We start from the raw sequence: 16,002 nt of genomic DNA on the forward strand, positions 1-16,002 counted from the left end.
GGTGACACTTCCAGTTCTGAGCCAAAGCCCTGTGTCCCTGAGGACTGAGAATTCTGTGCTGAGTGTGCAGCACAGTTTGCAGGATCTCCTCAGCTGGTAAGCCCCACTCAGGACTCCTGGGGGGGCTCTGCAGCAGGAACAGCTGCACTCCCCAGCTGGGCAGGTGGGGTATTTTTGAACCAGCCTGCCTGGGAGCCAGTGGTAGTGGCCTCCTGGCAGCTGCCATATAATGGGAAGCATTTCCCAACAAAGCCACCGGATTAGTGATAACATAATCAGCTTCATGGCATCCCCATGGAACAGGCTGGATGTGTATTACATCCTCTCTAATGGACCAGCTATCAAAATCAGCACAGGCTTGATCAAAATCTCATTGGAATTAACAATTTATAAGAAATCTGGGGCAAATCAGAGAACATCATGGAAGAAGGAATCAGATACCAGGAGGAAGAACTTGAATTGAAACATAATTATTAAACTCTGGTGAGGTAACAGACACTGCTGAAAGGGAGCTACAAAGTTTAGAACTTCAGCAGCCCTTAAGCAACACTTTTGCAGGATCCCAGGATTCCCACAGGAGAGCATCTCTATTCAGATGCTGCTGAATGTGGTACAGGTCAGGCAGGAATCACAGGGAAAACCATCTGGCAGGGCAGAGCAGCTCCAGTGAAGAATGCTGCCCCTCTGAAGTGAGCAGACACTTGGAAGAGCCATCAAAGGGATTAGAAGGAGCACCAGCACTTCCCCAGGAGCCAGGACACAGGTCAAGAGAGCTATAGCAGGAATTTCATCCACTCTTGGACCCAGACAAGACCAAGATGGAGACAACATTTGCTCTCTGACTGACAGAGCCAGAAAAGCAAACAAACTGGAGCACACAAAAGAAACATGAGCGTACAGGTTTCTTAGACAGAAATATAAAATATACACTCTAAATAGAAATCTAACTTCACCCTCCTATTTTCCTGTAATTTCAAGAACAACAAAGTCTGATTAGACTGATGGCCTTGTTTTCAATAAATATAAAAACATCCACACAGTTTCCCAACTCACTGGCCAGTTTTCTTATAAATAACTGCAGTGTTTACACTGTTTGTCTGCTACAGCACAAATATTGCTGTACATGCTGGAGCTTGATGGATGATTTTACTAAAACCAACAAGCAGATCCTCAGCAGAACATTCATGTGTACCCAGCAGCCCAGCTATGGCCAGGCAGAGCCTTAGTGCAAACAGCCCCACAAAAATGTATGACACAACCACACAAAACCAACAAATGCCTTCAACCTGCTGACTGCTCATCACCACCAACCAAAGTAGGAATACAAGGCTAATTCCAAGCTAAGCAAACACAGAAATCCTTCACATTCTACTCATCATGCTGAAAGAGTACAGGAGGAGAAAGATATTTGATGGATTGAGTCTATGGGTTTTACTGTCATTATTCTGATAAGTTCAATGTATTTCTATCAGCTGATCTAAAAGGTAAAAAGACTTGTCAACCTAATCCAGGCAAAACAGGATTCTGAACCTGAAATTAGTAAACCTACATAGCAGAACCTGTGTCCAAATAAAATTCCAATGAAATCCACTTCTGTTCAAGAGACAGCTTATACACAAATACACACACACATATATATGTATATACACCTGTCAGTGATAATTTGACTAAAATTTCACTGTCTATAGTCACCTTCCTATCTAAACTGGCAAGGACTTGATAAAGAAAGCCCAGTATTTTCTACAAGGAATATCTGATCAAATCTGTATGTGTAAAATTCAAAGTATTCTGCCATGCATTTACAGACATTAATTTATTTCCAGAATGTGTCTGTGCATTCTTGGGTCAGCTCAAAATTTCATCACCTTCCCCACGGCACCTGCCATTAATATTTCCAGCCATGGAATGAGCTTGTAGTGGATCACAGCTGGCTAGAGCACACTCCCTACTGAATTTTCAGCACACTGGTAAACACAGGGCACATTTGCAGTGTCTGGTAAACACAGGGAAGATTTTCAGTGCTGCAAAGTATTGTTAGATACCCAATTCCTATTTGCATTACGTGGAGCACAATCCCAGCTGAAAAGCTTGGAGCTTGTGCTGAGGCAGTGGGAGAATTGTTAAATAAAACCCAACAACATTCCAAGGATTTAAAGTGACTTTCAGTCTACTCAGTGCACTTGGTGTAGCAAAATCCTGCCAGGACCAGACACCCTGCAAAATGGGTTAGGTATAATACCAGGTCATGTTACCAGATGATTAACCAAAGCTGGGAAAAAACCAATTCAAATGAAAAAAAAATCAGCACAGATCAAGGGGAGGGAAAGTTTTATGCACACTTCCCACTGTGGTTTTCTTGGTTATCACCAGTAAAATCTCATTTCTGTTATTTAAAACTCACTCTCAAAATTGCATTTCACCTTGGCAGCTGCAAAACAAAAGAAATGTAAAAGTACAATAGGCAACTGTCCTTCATTTCCTTCCTTTACTCTTACATATCCTGTGTGCAACTGGAATGCTTCTATTTGATTATCCAGTGGAGCAAATGCTACAATGAATGCAATCATGCCTTATTACCCTGCATGTCTGCAGCCTATTGCACAGCTATGTACAGATGGTTTTACACAAGCTTGGTTTTCTAGCTACAGGGTCTATAAAACAATAGGAACTATCTGAAATGTTTTCAAGCCAGCAAAGGATAAAGGCACTGTAAAGCAGTCAACTGGAAAAAAGCCATCTATGTCTGACAGGAGAAGAAAAACCTCCGAGGTTTCTCGATTATAAACGCGTCAGCTTTCTGGAAGTGCTGCAGTCTGCAGCAAACTGACCAGGAATGTGTAAACACAGGGGAAAATAAGGACCCAGGCAGTGGAAAGAAGGAACACAAACCTCTGGCCTGTTGAAGGGCTTAACCACTATTTCACTGACCTGAAGAACTGGCTGCTGCCCAAGGAAGTGGAGCTGCCTCTGGTAGCCTTGCACCATGGGGATCACAGCTCTGATCTCTTTGGTACAGAGGTTTGGATTTTACCGAGGAAAGGCCCTGTTTACAAATTCATTTCCTTCTCCTCTCAATCCATTCTTTTTTTACCAATAAAATGCAGTGCAAAAAGCCCTGAATGTGTTGTTTCATGGTCTGTCAGGGAGGCACCAGGAATTAACGGGTACGGCGCCGGGCTGGGAATGGGGATGTGCAAAATCATTCTATGTTCTTGGATGAGGACCAGGGAGAAATGGTTTTTATGAGTCTCATTTTCCCCTGTCCACCTGGCCTGAAGCGTGTCATAGCAGAAAATTCTGCTTTCTGCTGCAGAGAGCCTGGGGTTGGCATTCCCAGCCCAGAGGGGTTATTTATAGAGGACTGACAGCAGGTCTGACACCGTGGAAAAGAAATACTATTTATCTTTCCACAACCTTTTATAACAAAAGGGGAAGTAAGAAACAGGGTCAGCTATGAAAGCAGAATTGATGATTTTATTTGTTTTATGATCATTCTGGTGAGAATCCCCCAGAGAAACAAACCCTCAGCAAGGGGAAGTGATGGAGCTGCAGAGTGAAGCAGTGCAGCAAGCATGGCAAATCTCCATTTACATGGATGAGGCAAGAGACAAGAGCAGAAATACTGCAAACCCCAAAAGACACAAATGGTCTCTCCACAGACCAAATATAATGAGCTTGTTCTGCTCGTGTCTGCCTCAAAGGCTTCTCAGCCTCAAACACACAGTAGCCAGGAGCAGTTCCAGAGCTTTTCCTGACAGTTATTTGGCACAGTGGGCTTAGCTGGACATTACTTAGGCTCCTGCTTCTCTGTTTGCAAACACAATGACCCCTTTCCGAGATAAACAGGAGAGATTTCTTTAAATCATCATTAAGTGCTGCTTAGCCATAAGCAAAGCCTTGGTTCTCAAGCAGGGTCCCACAAATCAACTCTAATTTCAAAAACAATTGAGGCACAAAGACGTCTAGGAAATAAAACTGCAATTTAGAAGTTCTAGTGTAGTATATTCAGGAGAACCAAAACCCTAAGACCTGCCTGTCACACAAAATAAAATATTAAAATATTACACTTCTGATTTTTTTTCTCCATGCCAGCATGAAAATGTACTGAATTGCTTCTGAAGGACACTATCCTGTAAATTCACTGGGAATTGTTAGTTCAAACAGTCCTAACAAGCCTTTTCCCCCAGAGTGATTGCATGTCAAAGCCCCAGACATAGCAAGAGGGTGAGGGGTAAAGAGATGGGGAAAGGAGCATCACATGCAGGTATCTGCCCTTTAAGCTATGAGACCAAAATTCCCAGGTGCTTTGTGTACATGGCTATATAATTTCACAGACAGAAATGGCCCTGGAGTGGAATGCAGGACGTGTTTGCACCTGCACCAGTCAAGCTGCACAATGATTTAGCACATAAAGTGATTTATGAGATGGAGTTGAAATCAAAGAATAAAGCCAGAGTATCAGAAAAAAATATCAACAAAGTCATGGCAAATATTTTCCCTCGTGACTTACTCCTTTCAATAAAGGCAGCAGACAGAAGCTCAGTTACCCACCAGTGAGACACCAGGCTGGGATTTGGGCTGGAGTCCTGGATTCCTGAGGGGAAAGAGCCATAGTTCTGGTAGCCACTGAATTTTGCGAAGAAAGCCAGGCTGGATGGGACTGGAGCAACCTGGTCTAGTGGAAAATGTCTCATGACTGAGGGTTGGAATGAGCTGGGCTCTGATGGTCCCAAATCATTCTAGAATTCTATGATAATTCTATCAAGTTGCTTTTCATTCAAACAGAAATCAGCACCACCCTGTATAATGCTGAGATGTGATAGCCTGGAGAATGTTTTCTCAATAATATGTTGCCTGGTAAAGCACTAAGGGTTCTTCCCACAGCATTTTAGACAGTTGCTCTGTTTATCAAAACACATCCCCATGAACCATTAATAAAACCATGGGAGAAGGCAAAGCTTTCAAGCTGAAATCAGCTTAAACATCCAGCATCAGCTTTGGGGTGAGGCACAACAAAGACAAAAGCTCTGTCAAAGTCAGAAGGTCAGGAGGGAGCAATCAACAAGAAAAGCAAGATTTAGAATGAGCAGAGACAAGCTAACAAACTAAAGCAGGAGGGAAAGTTGATGGGAAGATTTTGGACACTCTGCCCTACATCTGACAATGACTGTGAACATATTTCAGAAACCAGCTTAAACATCAATGAGCGTTAATTACCAATAGCAGTTTGAGGGAGGACATGAAAGGCCAGGTACAGAGCAGGAAGTGTGTTATTCCTCCCTGCTGACAGTGTTTAGTTCCAGCTCCCTGAGAACAAGCTTCAAACACACACCACTGCGAGGCCACTGTTTTATCTGCTGGGATGGGTGAGCATGACAGACAGATAAATAATGGGAAAATAAAAGGGCCTGAAACACATTTTGGGGCTGCAAAAGCAAAATGATGTATTGAGGAGAACTAATGAGGAACTGCTGGAGGTTTATGAAGACTGAGGTGGAGTAAACGTAGGGAAATTCCGTGACCTCGGTGGGCACGTCCCGAGGTCTGAGTGATGGAAACCAGACCTGCAGGGCCCCTGGGAACAGCAGCCTCTGCCTGCCCAGGCCCAGCTGAACAAAGGCAACACGAAGGAACAGAACTGAGAAGAGTTCCTATGAGCCCTGAACTAACCCCAAAGAGAAATAGGGGAAAAGAAAGGGAAGGGAGTTAATCATGAGAGCAACTGAGGGTCTGCGAGACATCTGAGCTGGGAATTGGAAATTCATGGAAGAGGGAAAAATGAGAAATGTACAGAAAACCTGTAACTAACCCTCTCCCCACTAAACATTTGCATTTGTTTTAATTACCCAAGTTATTTCCTTCACCCAAGTCATGAAAGAGAGAGAAAATTCAAAAAGTTGAGATAACTGTGAATCAATAGCACTCACAGATTGATAAATTCCCGAAGAGAAGAGTGATCATATTTTCTACAAAAACTCCTTGCAGCAGGGCAATATGAGCTCCCAGCTAAGGACAATACCTTTTTCAGCCAAGGACATCAAGAATCTACCCGTGCCCTCAGTACATGGAATGAATAAAGACAAACTTAAACAAGACTACTGAGCTGCAAAACAAACCCAAAGGCAAATAAAATTCAAATGCTCTACTTTTCCTAACAACAAAAGCAGAATGTAAGATGGTATCAGGAGGGTTGCATGTCTCAGGCAACATCTAAGAACAAGACCAGGATCCTGACCCCAGTGAAGCCACCACCAAGATTCTGAGGCTGGTGTAAGCAGGATTTTCCTCTGGCCTTCAGTGCACAGTGAGGCTGCCTGGCTGAAGCCACATCCCAAAACAAGAAAAGGAAAAGCACAGACAGGACGCTGAGTGAGGCGGAGCAAGGGTTACAGCAGCAGGAATTCCCAAGTACCTGAGTGGCTGTGCTTATCCCAGGGTTCTGTTGAGATTTATGCAATCTCATATTACACTTGCTTGGCACATGAATTTTTAGTGGGGATTTGGAAGAGGGATTGCTAGCTGGTGAAGAGAAACTGGAAGGCTGTGGTGGGTAGGGTGGGCAGTGATGAATATGCCCAATAGCACAGTTCAGCACTGTCTGGGTTGTGCAGCCCGGCGTTTATTCCCTAGCAACCAAAAGGCAAAGGAAAAACTCTCCCACTGCACTGGACCACAGCTCCCTATGGTTTCCTAATGCCAGCAGCCGGATTCCACTGCCCTGCAGAGACACAAGTGACAGAAATTCGCAGTGCTCTGAGGTCCCTTTCTTTCCCAAACACCAAATCAACTCGACAGTGTTTTTTTAAGAGAAATTTTAACCTCCAGTGTGCTCATTTTAACGCATTAAGCTGGGTTTGGGTTTGGCCTGAAGGACAGTCCCAGCAAGGCTTTTGCTAAAGCCAGGCACTGCTGCTCTAATGAATTGTTTTAAGCAGCAGGTATTTCTATTTATTCTGGCATCAAATAAAAACCCGCCCTGGAATATACAGAAACATTCAACATGAACCACTATGGAAAATGTTTTTAATGTGAGAATTCCTTTTCCACTCAGAGCAAACCAGCCAGTCTTTTCCCTTTCCTTGGGGATGAATTCTCTGCTGTGACACTGGCAGGGCACTGGAATCAATACAACGTGGGGAGGAAGATTTAAATGAACATTACAGGCAGGATGACCAGAATTGTCTCCTGCTCTGGACAGGCCAGCCAGTGGTGGCAAATGGCCAAGAAAAAGATAAAAATGTACAGTCCCTTATTCAGGTGTTTTACATGGAATAAAAAAGCCTACTTGGAGACACAGACCACAGATCCTCTTTTGCCAAACCTGGGCACATTTTGAAATACTTTACTGCAATAAACAGCCAGGAGATGGGAATGTTTTTCTCCAAACACTGATTCACTTGTGGAAAGAGTCTGGAAAACTATGTTTCTCAATCACCTCTGCTCTGTGCTTGGTTTTCTCCAGGCAGCTATTCCTTCAGCTCAGCCTGCCCCTCTGCAGTACACACACTCACTCTGCTTTCTTTTCCCCAACATCAGGCCACAGAGGAGCACATGTGACTGCAGCAGAGGTAAAGTCATTTTTAACCAGGGCAATTTAAGGATATTTAAGACACATTCTCATTTTCCATTTCCCAATTCCACACTGCCCCCAATTTTATTATTAGCTGAATACAGGGAAGCTTCAGCCTGGATCTGGGGTAACATGTACACTGAGGAATGAAGGCCAAGCTTTGCCTTGAAATATGCAGGATCATTCCTAACTAACCGTAAAGCTGCTTATTTGGCACTGGCAGTGGAAATATTGAACGAAAGGGGCATTCTCAATCTGCTTATGTCACAGAAAGGTTGGATTCTGACAGTGTGCAAGGCTCCAAGCTGCAGCCTGATATTAATAGCAAGACATTAAACTGGCAATTTGGCTGGCTGGGAGCAGCTCTGCTGGAACACAGATTTTTCTGCAGGAAACGGCAGCTCTGGGTGAGGGATGAGCCCAAAGCAGACTCGGGAATTCTGACTGGTGTGTGACAAAGCTGTGTCACACAAAGAGAACCTTCCTGCTCAAACTGAGGAGTGGATCCCACAACAGAGGCTGCTGGACCACAACTGTTCCACACAGGAATATTGTTTTCCTTCTGTCCAGCTCCTCTGGAATCCATCCATTCCCAGGCCTACCTTACCCAATCAAGTAGGGCAATGAGCATTAACAAACAATTTCTCACACAAACGTGGTTCTGTTCCATGGCACAGACACTGGGGTATCACCCCAAGACACACCTACACATTTTCCCCATTTTTGAGCTTGTTTCTGCCATTATGCAACCCTCCACACTACCCTGGCAGCTGGGCCAAGAAAATTTGAACCAAGTCCCCAGAGCAACTGGTTTCAGTGAGGGGCCCCTGCCAGAATACAAATACAAACCTCCTGCTGCTGCTTTCTCGCTGTGTCTGCATGGCAGGCAAAGATTCCAGACAGGTTTTTCAATATGGATCTTTCAGAGCACAAATGAACACCTCTTATGAGGCATTTAAACTTCATAATCCCACTTCCCAACAACAGCTGGGCCTCAAGGCTTCCACCAGGGTAAGTTCTGCTTCCTTATTTCTCACAATGTAAAGAAAACCAAGGCATGGTCACTGAAAATAACATTACCTACAGCACTCTGAGTCCTCTTATTTCAGGACATATAACCCAACAGATTCCTTAGAGTCTCTTGAACATGACTAAGCAACATTAGATTCTGGACTTGTACTGCATCACACCCCCAAGAACCCCACACGCTTTACAGGAGACCTCCCTCAGCCACGCAATCTCCTGTAGCTTTGCACTCAAAATCCTCATTTCACAGAGGTAGACAGAAACATTCAGAATGCAAGTGACTTGCCAAATGTCACAAAATGAGTCAGTGCCAGAGCTGGGAATAGAAGTCAGGAGTCTAAGAGTCCAGATTCTCTGCCTTATATAGAGCAGCAGTCTCCTGGTTTAGGAGAGCTCGCTGCATTTACAGCATGGCAGCATTGGCATTGCAAGTGCCAACCTCAGCCATAAGCAGGTGGAAAAACACACATGAATCTGCTGAGATGTTCTTCTGTTCAGTGCAAATCAAGAAATGAAAGCAAGCTGCTGTTGTTGAGAACTTTAGAGAGTGCAGCAACCTCAGCATAACCACTAAGACCAAACCTGATGTCACTCACTGGACTCACTTCTTGCTCCCACAGGCAGTCCTGCTGGTTTGGAGAGGGATATCTGGGAGCTGGAGTGAGAAACAGGAATCTGGCAACAGCAGAGATGGCTGAATCACCAAGATAAACCTTTCTAAGCCTGCATGGAGGATCATTGGGCATCCACCTGTCTCAACTGTTGCAGTCATATTAAGCCCAAGTCAAAGCCATGCTACACTGCTGCTCATGTCACCCAGGTGTGTGCACATGGCATGGAAGCCTGGCTATTAAAAACCTGTTTATCTACAACTGACATCTGCTTTTCCCAATCCTGACAAAGGAGGACAACCAGAGAATCTCTTGCATGGTTAAAATTCAGTACTACCCACACTAATCACATTCTCAAACCAGCTGCGTGTCATGAAAGAACATCGATTAATTTATTCTTCCTCTGCCATGAAAAAATGCAAATGGCACAACAAGGCCAAATGGGGGCACAGAAAATGCATAAGTGAAGATGTAAGTGCTTTGCTGCCACATAATCAAACTGTCAGAAGAGAAGGTAGGAAAAGCAGGACTGAAGAGAGCAAAGAGGCCAGACTGGTTTTGTCCCAGGAATATTCACTCTCTAAATATCTTGGAAAACTGTGCTGGAAAGAGTAACAAGTGAGTTTAATCTTCATTGCTGTGATCTACTACTTTCTCCACTGCAGCCACAGTCTGCAGCAAGTTGCAGCACAAGAAATAAATTGGGTATTGTAAGAACAGAAAAGAAGTCATAAAAATATTTCCTTAGTCATGGTGTCTCTGGTAATATAATTCCCTGAATAGAGATCTTCAACAACACTCTCTTTAAATATGGAAAGAGCTCTGACTTTAGTCAGCATGTGTCTTCCATCAGCTTTTCTTTTTTTTTTTTTTTACCTTCTTTATTGTATCTTACCACAGCCACCTCCAGGTGCAGGCACACAGTGTAAAAACCTTCCTCAGTGGAAGTGTGTTTTCCATTGGACACAGAATAAACACATTGTGAGGGATTCCAAATGGAAAAAACTTGGACACAGAGGCCAGTGCTTGCTTATGGGTATGTATCCTCCAGCTCTGTATTTCCTCCTTTCACCTGATCCCCACACCAGGGAGGAAAGGAGCTGCATTCCAAGATGAGCCTTCTACAGGGCTCCTGCTGAAGGCACTTCCCTCCCTGCCCTGCAGCACCCACGGTCATAACCCCTGCAAGTGTCTCCCTGAACACTGGAGTGTAAGAACAGCTGAAAATTAGGATCCATCCCAAGTTTACACAGAATGGAGGATGAGGGGCCACCTGACTTTGAGGCAGGTCTAAAAAAATTCATGCCATCATCCCAGAGAGGATGTTGAGCTGTGCCTCCAAACACTGCTGCCACTGTGGGGATTAAAAAAAAAACAAAACAGGAGAACACTGTGAAGGTTACTGCTACCTGAGTGAAATAAATAAACAAAGTATTTAATGTGTGGGATGTAAGGACCCTGTGTATGCAAGTAAAGGCAGTTAGGAAGTAGGAGGAGCAGGAGGTTGAAAAGAAGATTTAACTTGGCTTTCCCACAATGAGGTATTCTTCTCCAGTGTCTGAGCGCCAGCTCGATCTGGGAATATCACACAGGTTCTTACAATGGGAAATACACTCCTTAGTTAGCAAATTCTTGTTTGAGGTGAGAAAACTGAAAGGAACATTATACAGACACACCAAGAGGCAGTTTCTTCTGCATCCACTCCAAAGAAGCAGAAATACTCAAGAATAACTCCTGTACCCAGAGACCTCCAGGGCTTAGGAGGGGTTAAAATTTAATGTCTTATTTATAGCTCATACTAATCCATATCTGCATCACAGAGGTACACAGAACAGCAAAACCAACATGACAGCAAACCAAGGAGTGAAAGATTGCCCAGAACACTCTCTTAGCACAGAGGTGCCTATCAAAATCCCCTCCCCTGCCTCTTGCACTTACCCACAGTGTCACAAGGCTCGTCTTTGTGCACGCAGAAATCTGTCCTAGAAAGAAAAACAGAACAGAAGTGAAATGTATCCTGTGCCTGCAGAGCAGGGAGAAGCAGTGGTGCATGACTCACATATCAGGGGTGTTGAGGTCTGGGGATTTTGTAAGGCTGCTGTGCTGGGTACACGATGACAACAGAGATAGCAGCCCTGATTGCTACTGAGATTACAGACAATCATGTGAATCAGCCACATATACCACAGTCCCATCATCAGACTTAAGAGTCAGCACCTAAAAGAGTCCTGCCTCAGTCTGGGATGTCACACTTATTCCACAACTGGATTAAAACTGAAGCTCCTTCCACAAGAGAATTGCAACCATAAGGAGCAGACACCCTGTGATGCACCCTAAAAGACAGTGGGAGTAGGAGATATGTGGGACACAGAACTAATATGTGCCCAGAAATTCTCAATTCTTCACTAGAATAGAAAAGAACATGAGAGAGAGAAAGGCAGATGTTGACACAGAAGAAGGAGAATTTCAGGATTTTCCTGGTAATGGGTAAATTGGCTTCAGCTAAACTTATTAAGTCACATTTGCCATGTTGTGGTTCGAGTCCAACACAGAGAGGTTCAAGAGACTCCATTTGTTCCCACATCTCATCAAGGCAGGAGAAGATACTACAGATGCCAGTGGCATCCACAAATCAGCCAGGGATCCATGGAGTTGTATTAAACAGAATAAAAGCCTTGAAGCTCACCACCAAAGCACTGACACTTCATGTGAGAAGATTTCGTTCATGAGGGTCCTCATGACAGAAAAACAAGTGTGAGTGGGGAAAAGTATTTTATAACTAAATTAATAGCTTGAATGCATTTCAAGAAGCACTTAGGCCTAAACTTTAAGGAGCTCTCTTCACCAGGGCTGCTATGCAGTACAATCTACAATGAAGAGGAGCTGCAGAGATACATCACATGTGCTAAAACATTTCAGAAGTTCTTTAACCCAAGGGAAGCTGAGGAACTGCAGTCTCCATCACCTTGGCTTTCCTCACCCTGGGAGGAGGCAAGAGAATCCTACTGGTACATTTGGAGTGTGCCATTTGAAATGCCTGAGTCCCCTTGGGGTTTGGAGTGTAAGAGTTTGGCAGGAGGAAGATCAAAAATACTTTGAGAAAGATAAATACTTAGAAAAAGAAAATACTTAGAAGAAATATAAAAATAGATAAATATTAAAAGTGCTCTTTCCTTGAAGAAAGCTATGAAACTAGGGTTATAGGAAAAGGGATTTAAGGCCCAGGACTGTGGCTGATGAATCCAGACCCTCCACACCAAACTCCTTTGAAAGCCACAAATCAAGCCTTCAAGGGCTTGGAAGGAGAGCACAAACAGCCATTCCCAGCTCTTGTTCAGCACACATTGAAAACCAACCACGCTTCAGTGCAGAAAAACCATAACAACCATCAAAGTGTTAAAAAAATCAGACAGGAACCAACCAAAAATCGGAAGCTACGACCACACACCAACCCCAGCTTTCATTTTTCACTGCAGCCTGTGTCTCAACACCTTGGCATTGCAGCCTTCCCAAGGAAGACTAATGACAGTCTCCTGACAGAGCTGGCACCAGCGCGCCTGCTCGGCTTCCCAGAGCCAGCTTGACAGAGGTTTATTTAAGGACTTATTATGTTATATAAACTGCTAAATCAAACAGATGCTTTTCTTGTGACAACAGATAGCTGAACTATTAGTGGATGGCAGGAGGCCACAGCTAGAAAAGCCTCTCTCTCTCTCCAGAGCCTGTCCAGCCCTGCAAATAATACACAGAATTTCTGCTCCTTGTGCTGCCCCACACCGAAAGGTGCCTGGCACTTTCTGGCAGCTCCACAGAGGAATTACCACCATGCTAGTAACTAAGGGGTCAGTAAATGATCCAGCACAACTTGCAGACTCTCCCACAGACGTAGGACAACCATTGTGTGTGAATAGAGTGCTGTGGTGCTGTTTGGTCAGGGAAGGGCTTGAAGCACATCAGCAGCAGGACTGAACATCGCTGGCAATTCAAGTATAAAACCTGCTCAGTCCATCCTTAAAACTGTCATAAACACAAGACCAAGAGACTCCATCTTCTGTTCAAATACATGTACAAAAATGCCAGGATTTAAACCATCTGGACCATTGCAAATACTTTATCCCAAAATCCTGTGGTCAAACAGAAAAGCACATCCAGACCTTCAGCCACAAACCAGCTTGGAGGGTCTCAGTCTTCTTCCAAAGACAAGGGCACACCTCACCACAAAGCCCATTGCTGAAACTCCTACAGTCCTTCCCTGGCAGCCAGAGGGAGAACGCTGCATGGAAAGGTGTTGACAATGATCTGTCTCACCTGTGGCTCAGTCACACCTGTGATTTAAATGACTCCATCCTGGCACCTGACATTGATCTGCTTTTAAACAGTTTTCAAGCACAGGTGTCTCTCTGGCACATTTTTGAGCTCAACTGCATGGGTAATTCTGAAGGGAGAGCTTGACATGACTGATACTATAATGATACTCAACAATGCAGGAAAGCTGTTCTAATATTTATTGCATGTGCAAAGGTCTCTTACCACAGAGACACAGTCCTGTTAGCAGAATTTTTTACAGAGCTGTGTTGAAATAAAACTCTTACTCCAGGAGCTGCAGTTCAAGTCCAACATCTGACCTTACCACATGAGGTCTGGGATAATACATTGAAATCACAGCCCTAGCTGTAACCAGTTTTACTCTTCACTTTTAGCCATTGACTCAATCAAGCAGGACACAAGTTCTCATCCTGTGACCTGTGAAATTCTCAGTCATTATCATGAGTGGTAGCCAGCAGAGGTGTCCATTAGCAGAGTACAACAATTCTCAAAAAAATGACAACAAGTTAGTTGTTTTGTTCAATAAAAATAGCCAGAAGAGCTCAGAACTCCTTCTACAGTCACTCTTCCATCTGGCTCCCACCAACTGGAAAAAAATACCTAACTGTGCTAAGCTGAACTCTGCAATTCAAATCCTTCCTGTGAGAAAGAAGGACAGAAGTTGAACTGTGCAACAGGAATAAGAAGCATTCTGTTAAGTGGCCATTCCCAGCATCCTTCAAAGGACATCTTTTGACCAGTCTAACCCTGCAGGGTCATAAAGCTAAAGGACACAGGAAACTGGTACAGTCCAGAACCTGCCAAAATAAACTTTCCACATCCATAGGTACATTCAGCAGTACTATATGCCCAGTTTCCTCCATGCACAGTGAATTCCTCCATTTGCCCATTTAATAGGAAGGCAAAGAGCTGAAGAAGTGTGGAAGGGAGGACCAGGCTGCAAATGGAACAACTACAGCACTGTGTCAGGAAAAAACAAGTCTTTGCTTAAAGACAGCTCTGAATTCTGTTCCTGTCAGTGCTGGGACATTCTTTGCTCTGCTATCACAACACCTACAGCCTAATAGCTGACCCAAACACCAGGAGCTGGGATAATATCAGTGTGCCTGAAGATTTCCCAGGGAATGCAAAAGACAGAGGGATCAAGAGAGGGAATGTGTTTCAAATGAGACATGTTTCTAAAATCACTAAGACACAGATTCTGCAGACAGAAGTTATTCTTGTCAGCTGCCTGTTAAAATATGAAGTACACTATCCAAAGATGCCAGAGACTTGAATTTCTGCAAGCTCAAAACCAGAATCTGAATGAGAAAATTGTGATGGTTATAGAGACCACAACACTATAATCACCTGTGGCAGATTATTCCCACTGTCTCACTTATTTACTGAGCTGGACAATGCATCTTATTTCACAGGCACAGTGTGCCCCTTACCTGGAACTCAGGTGGATACTATTAAAATCCCACAAGAGGAATATCTGCCACCTACATAATCTACTTTGGCATACAAATGAGGGTATGGGAAACATCACTTAGAGGTGAAGTTTCAAAAGGCAAGCGTGCCTTGGTGCTTCAAATGAACCCAGCCAGACTGGAACCAGAGGGATTTCTTCAGAGCTTGACCCCAAAGAATCTGTTTCTAGTCCTTAAAGCAGCTGCAGCTGCTGAAAATTCAGCTTCTGCTTTTTCTGGCGCAATTGCTCGTGCTGGACATGCTGCTGCTCCCACTCCTCTACCACTGGTCCATCTGTACAGTCTGGGGAGGGTCCAGGGACACACACACACACATTTCCAAAGCAAGAGGAGAAAAATTCATTTCCCTGACCCAGGCATGGGGCTGCTGGCCCAGAAGTCCTCCAAGCAATGCAGCATCCTCCACGCAGCAGAAGCAGGATGGGTTAAGGATGACAGGACACAGCAAGAAGGAAGGAAAGACTCCAAGTGCACACTGCTGGACTCTCCAGCAGCCAAAATGCTGCTCCTGTGCACAGCCATGTGCTGCTCCCTGGCCTGAACCTTCTCACTAGAGCTGAATCTGGTTTCTAACCCAACCAGACCTGTACTTTCCCAGCTATTCCCACTGCAAATCCATTGAACAATTCCTCCTACCAATTCTTCTACAGTTCTTCCTCAGAAACCTGAGTCCAGCTCATTTAGCCTGACATTATGCACTCAGTTTTGAGAGCAGCAGAGATTAAATGCCCTGCTTATTCCCCCTACCCTGTGCTCAGAGCCCATCAGAAGAGATTCCCTCTGCCTCACTTGTCATGCAGGACAACTGGATACCCAGATGAGGTTAACAAAAATGTTAGTTATTTATTTAGGCCCTGATCCAGTGGAGCACATGCTTAACTACAACCAGGATGTGCAGCCAGTTGACTTCAAAGGAACTATTCCCCCTGTCTAAACTGTTAAATATCTGCACAAGTGCCTGGTGGACTGCAGTGAATACAGAGGAGGGAGCAGGGTT

General features: G+C 44.3%; 1 protein-coding gene across 2 annotated transcripts in view; it reads right to left on the reverse strand.

Annotated features, from left to right (window-relative positions):
• ADAMTS17 (ADAM metallopeptidase with thrombospondin type 1 motif 17) overlaps nucleotides 1–16,002 on the reverse strand; it is a 154,312-nt gene that overhangs the window by 107,748 nt on the left and 30,562 nt on the right. For both annotated transcript variants that reach the window (XM_030954969.1, XM_030954968.1), the window contains exon 7: nucleotides 11,146–11,189. In XM_030954969.1, coding sequence (XP_030810829.1) covers nucleotides 11,146–11,189 — 44 coding nt within the window. The remainder of the gene's footprint in view (nucleotides 1–11,145; nucleotides 11,190–16,002) is intronic.

This window comes from Camarhynchus parvulus, chromosome 10 (genome assembly GCF_901933205.1).
Source record: "Camarhynchus parvulus chromosome 10, STF_HiC, whole genome shotgun sequence".
Classification (NCBI taxonomy): domain Eukaryota; kingdom Metazoa; phylum Chordata; class Aves; order Passeriformes; family Thraupidae; genus Camarhynchus; species Camarhynchus parvulus.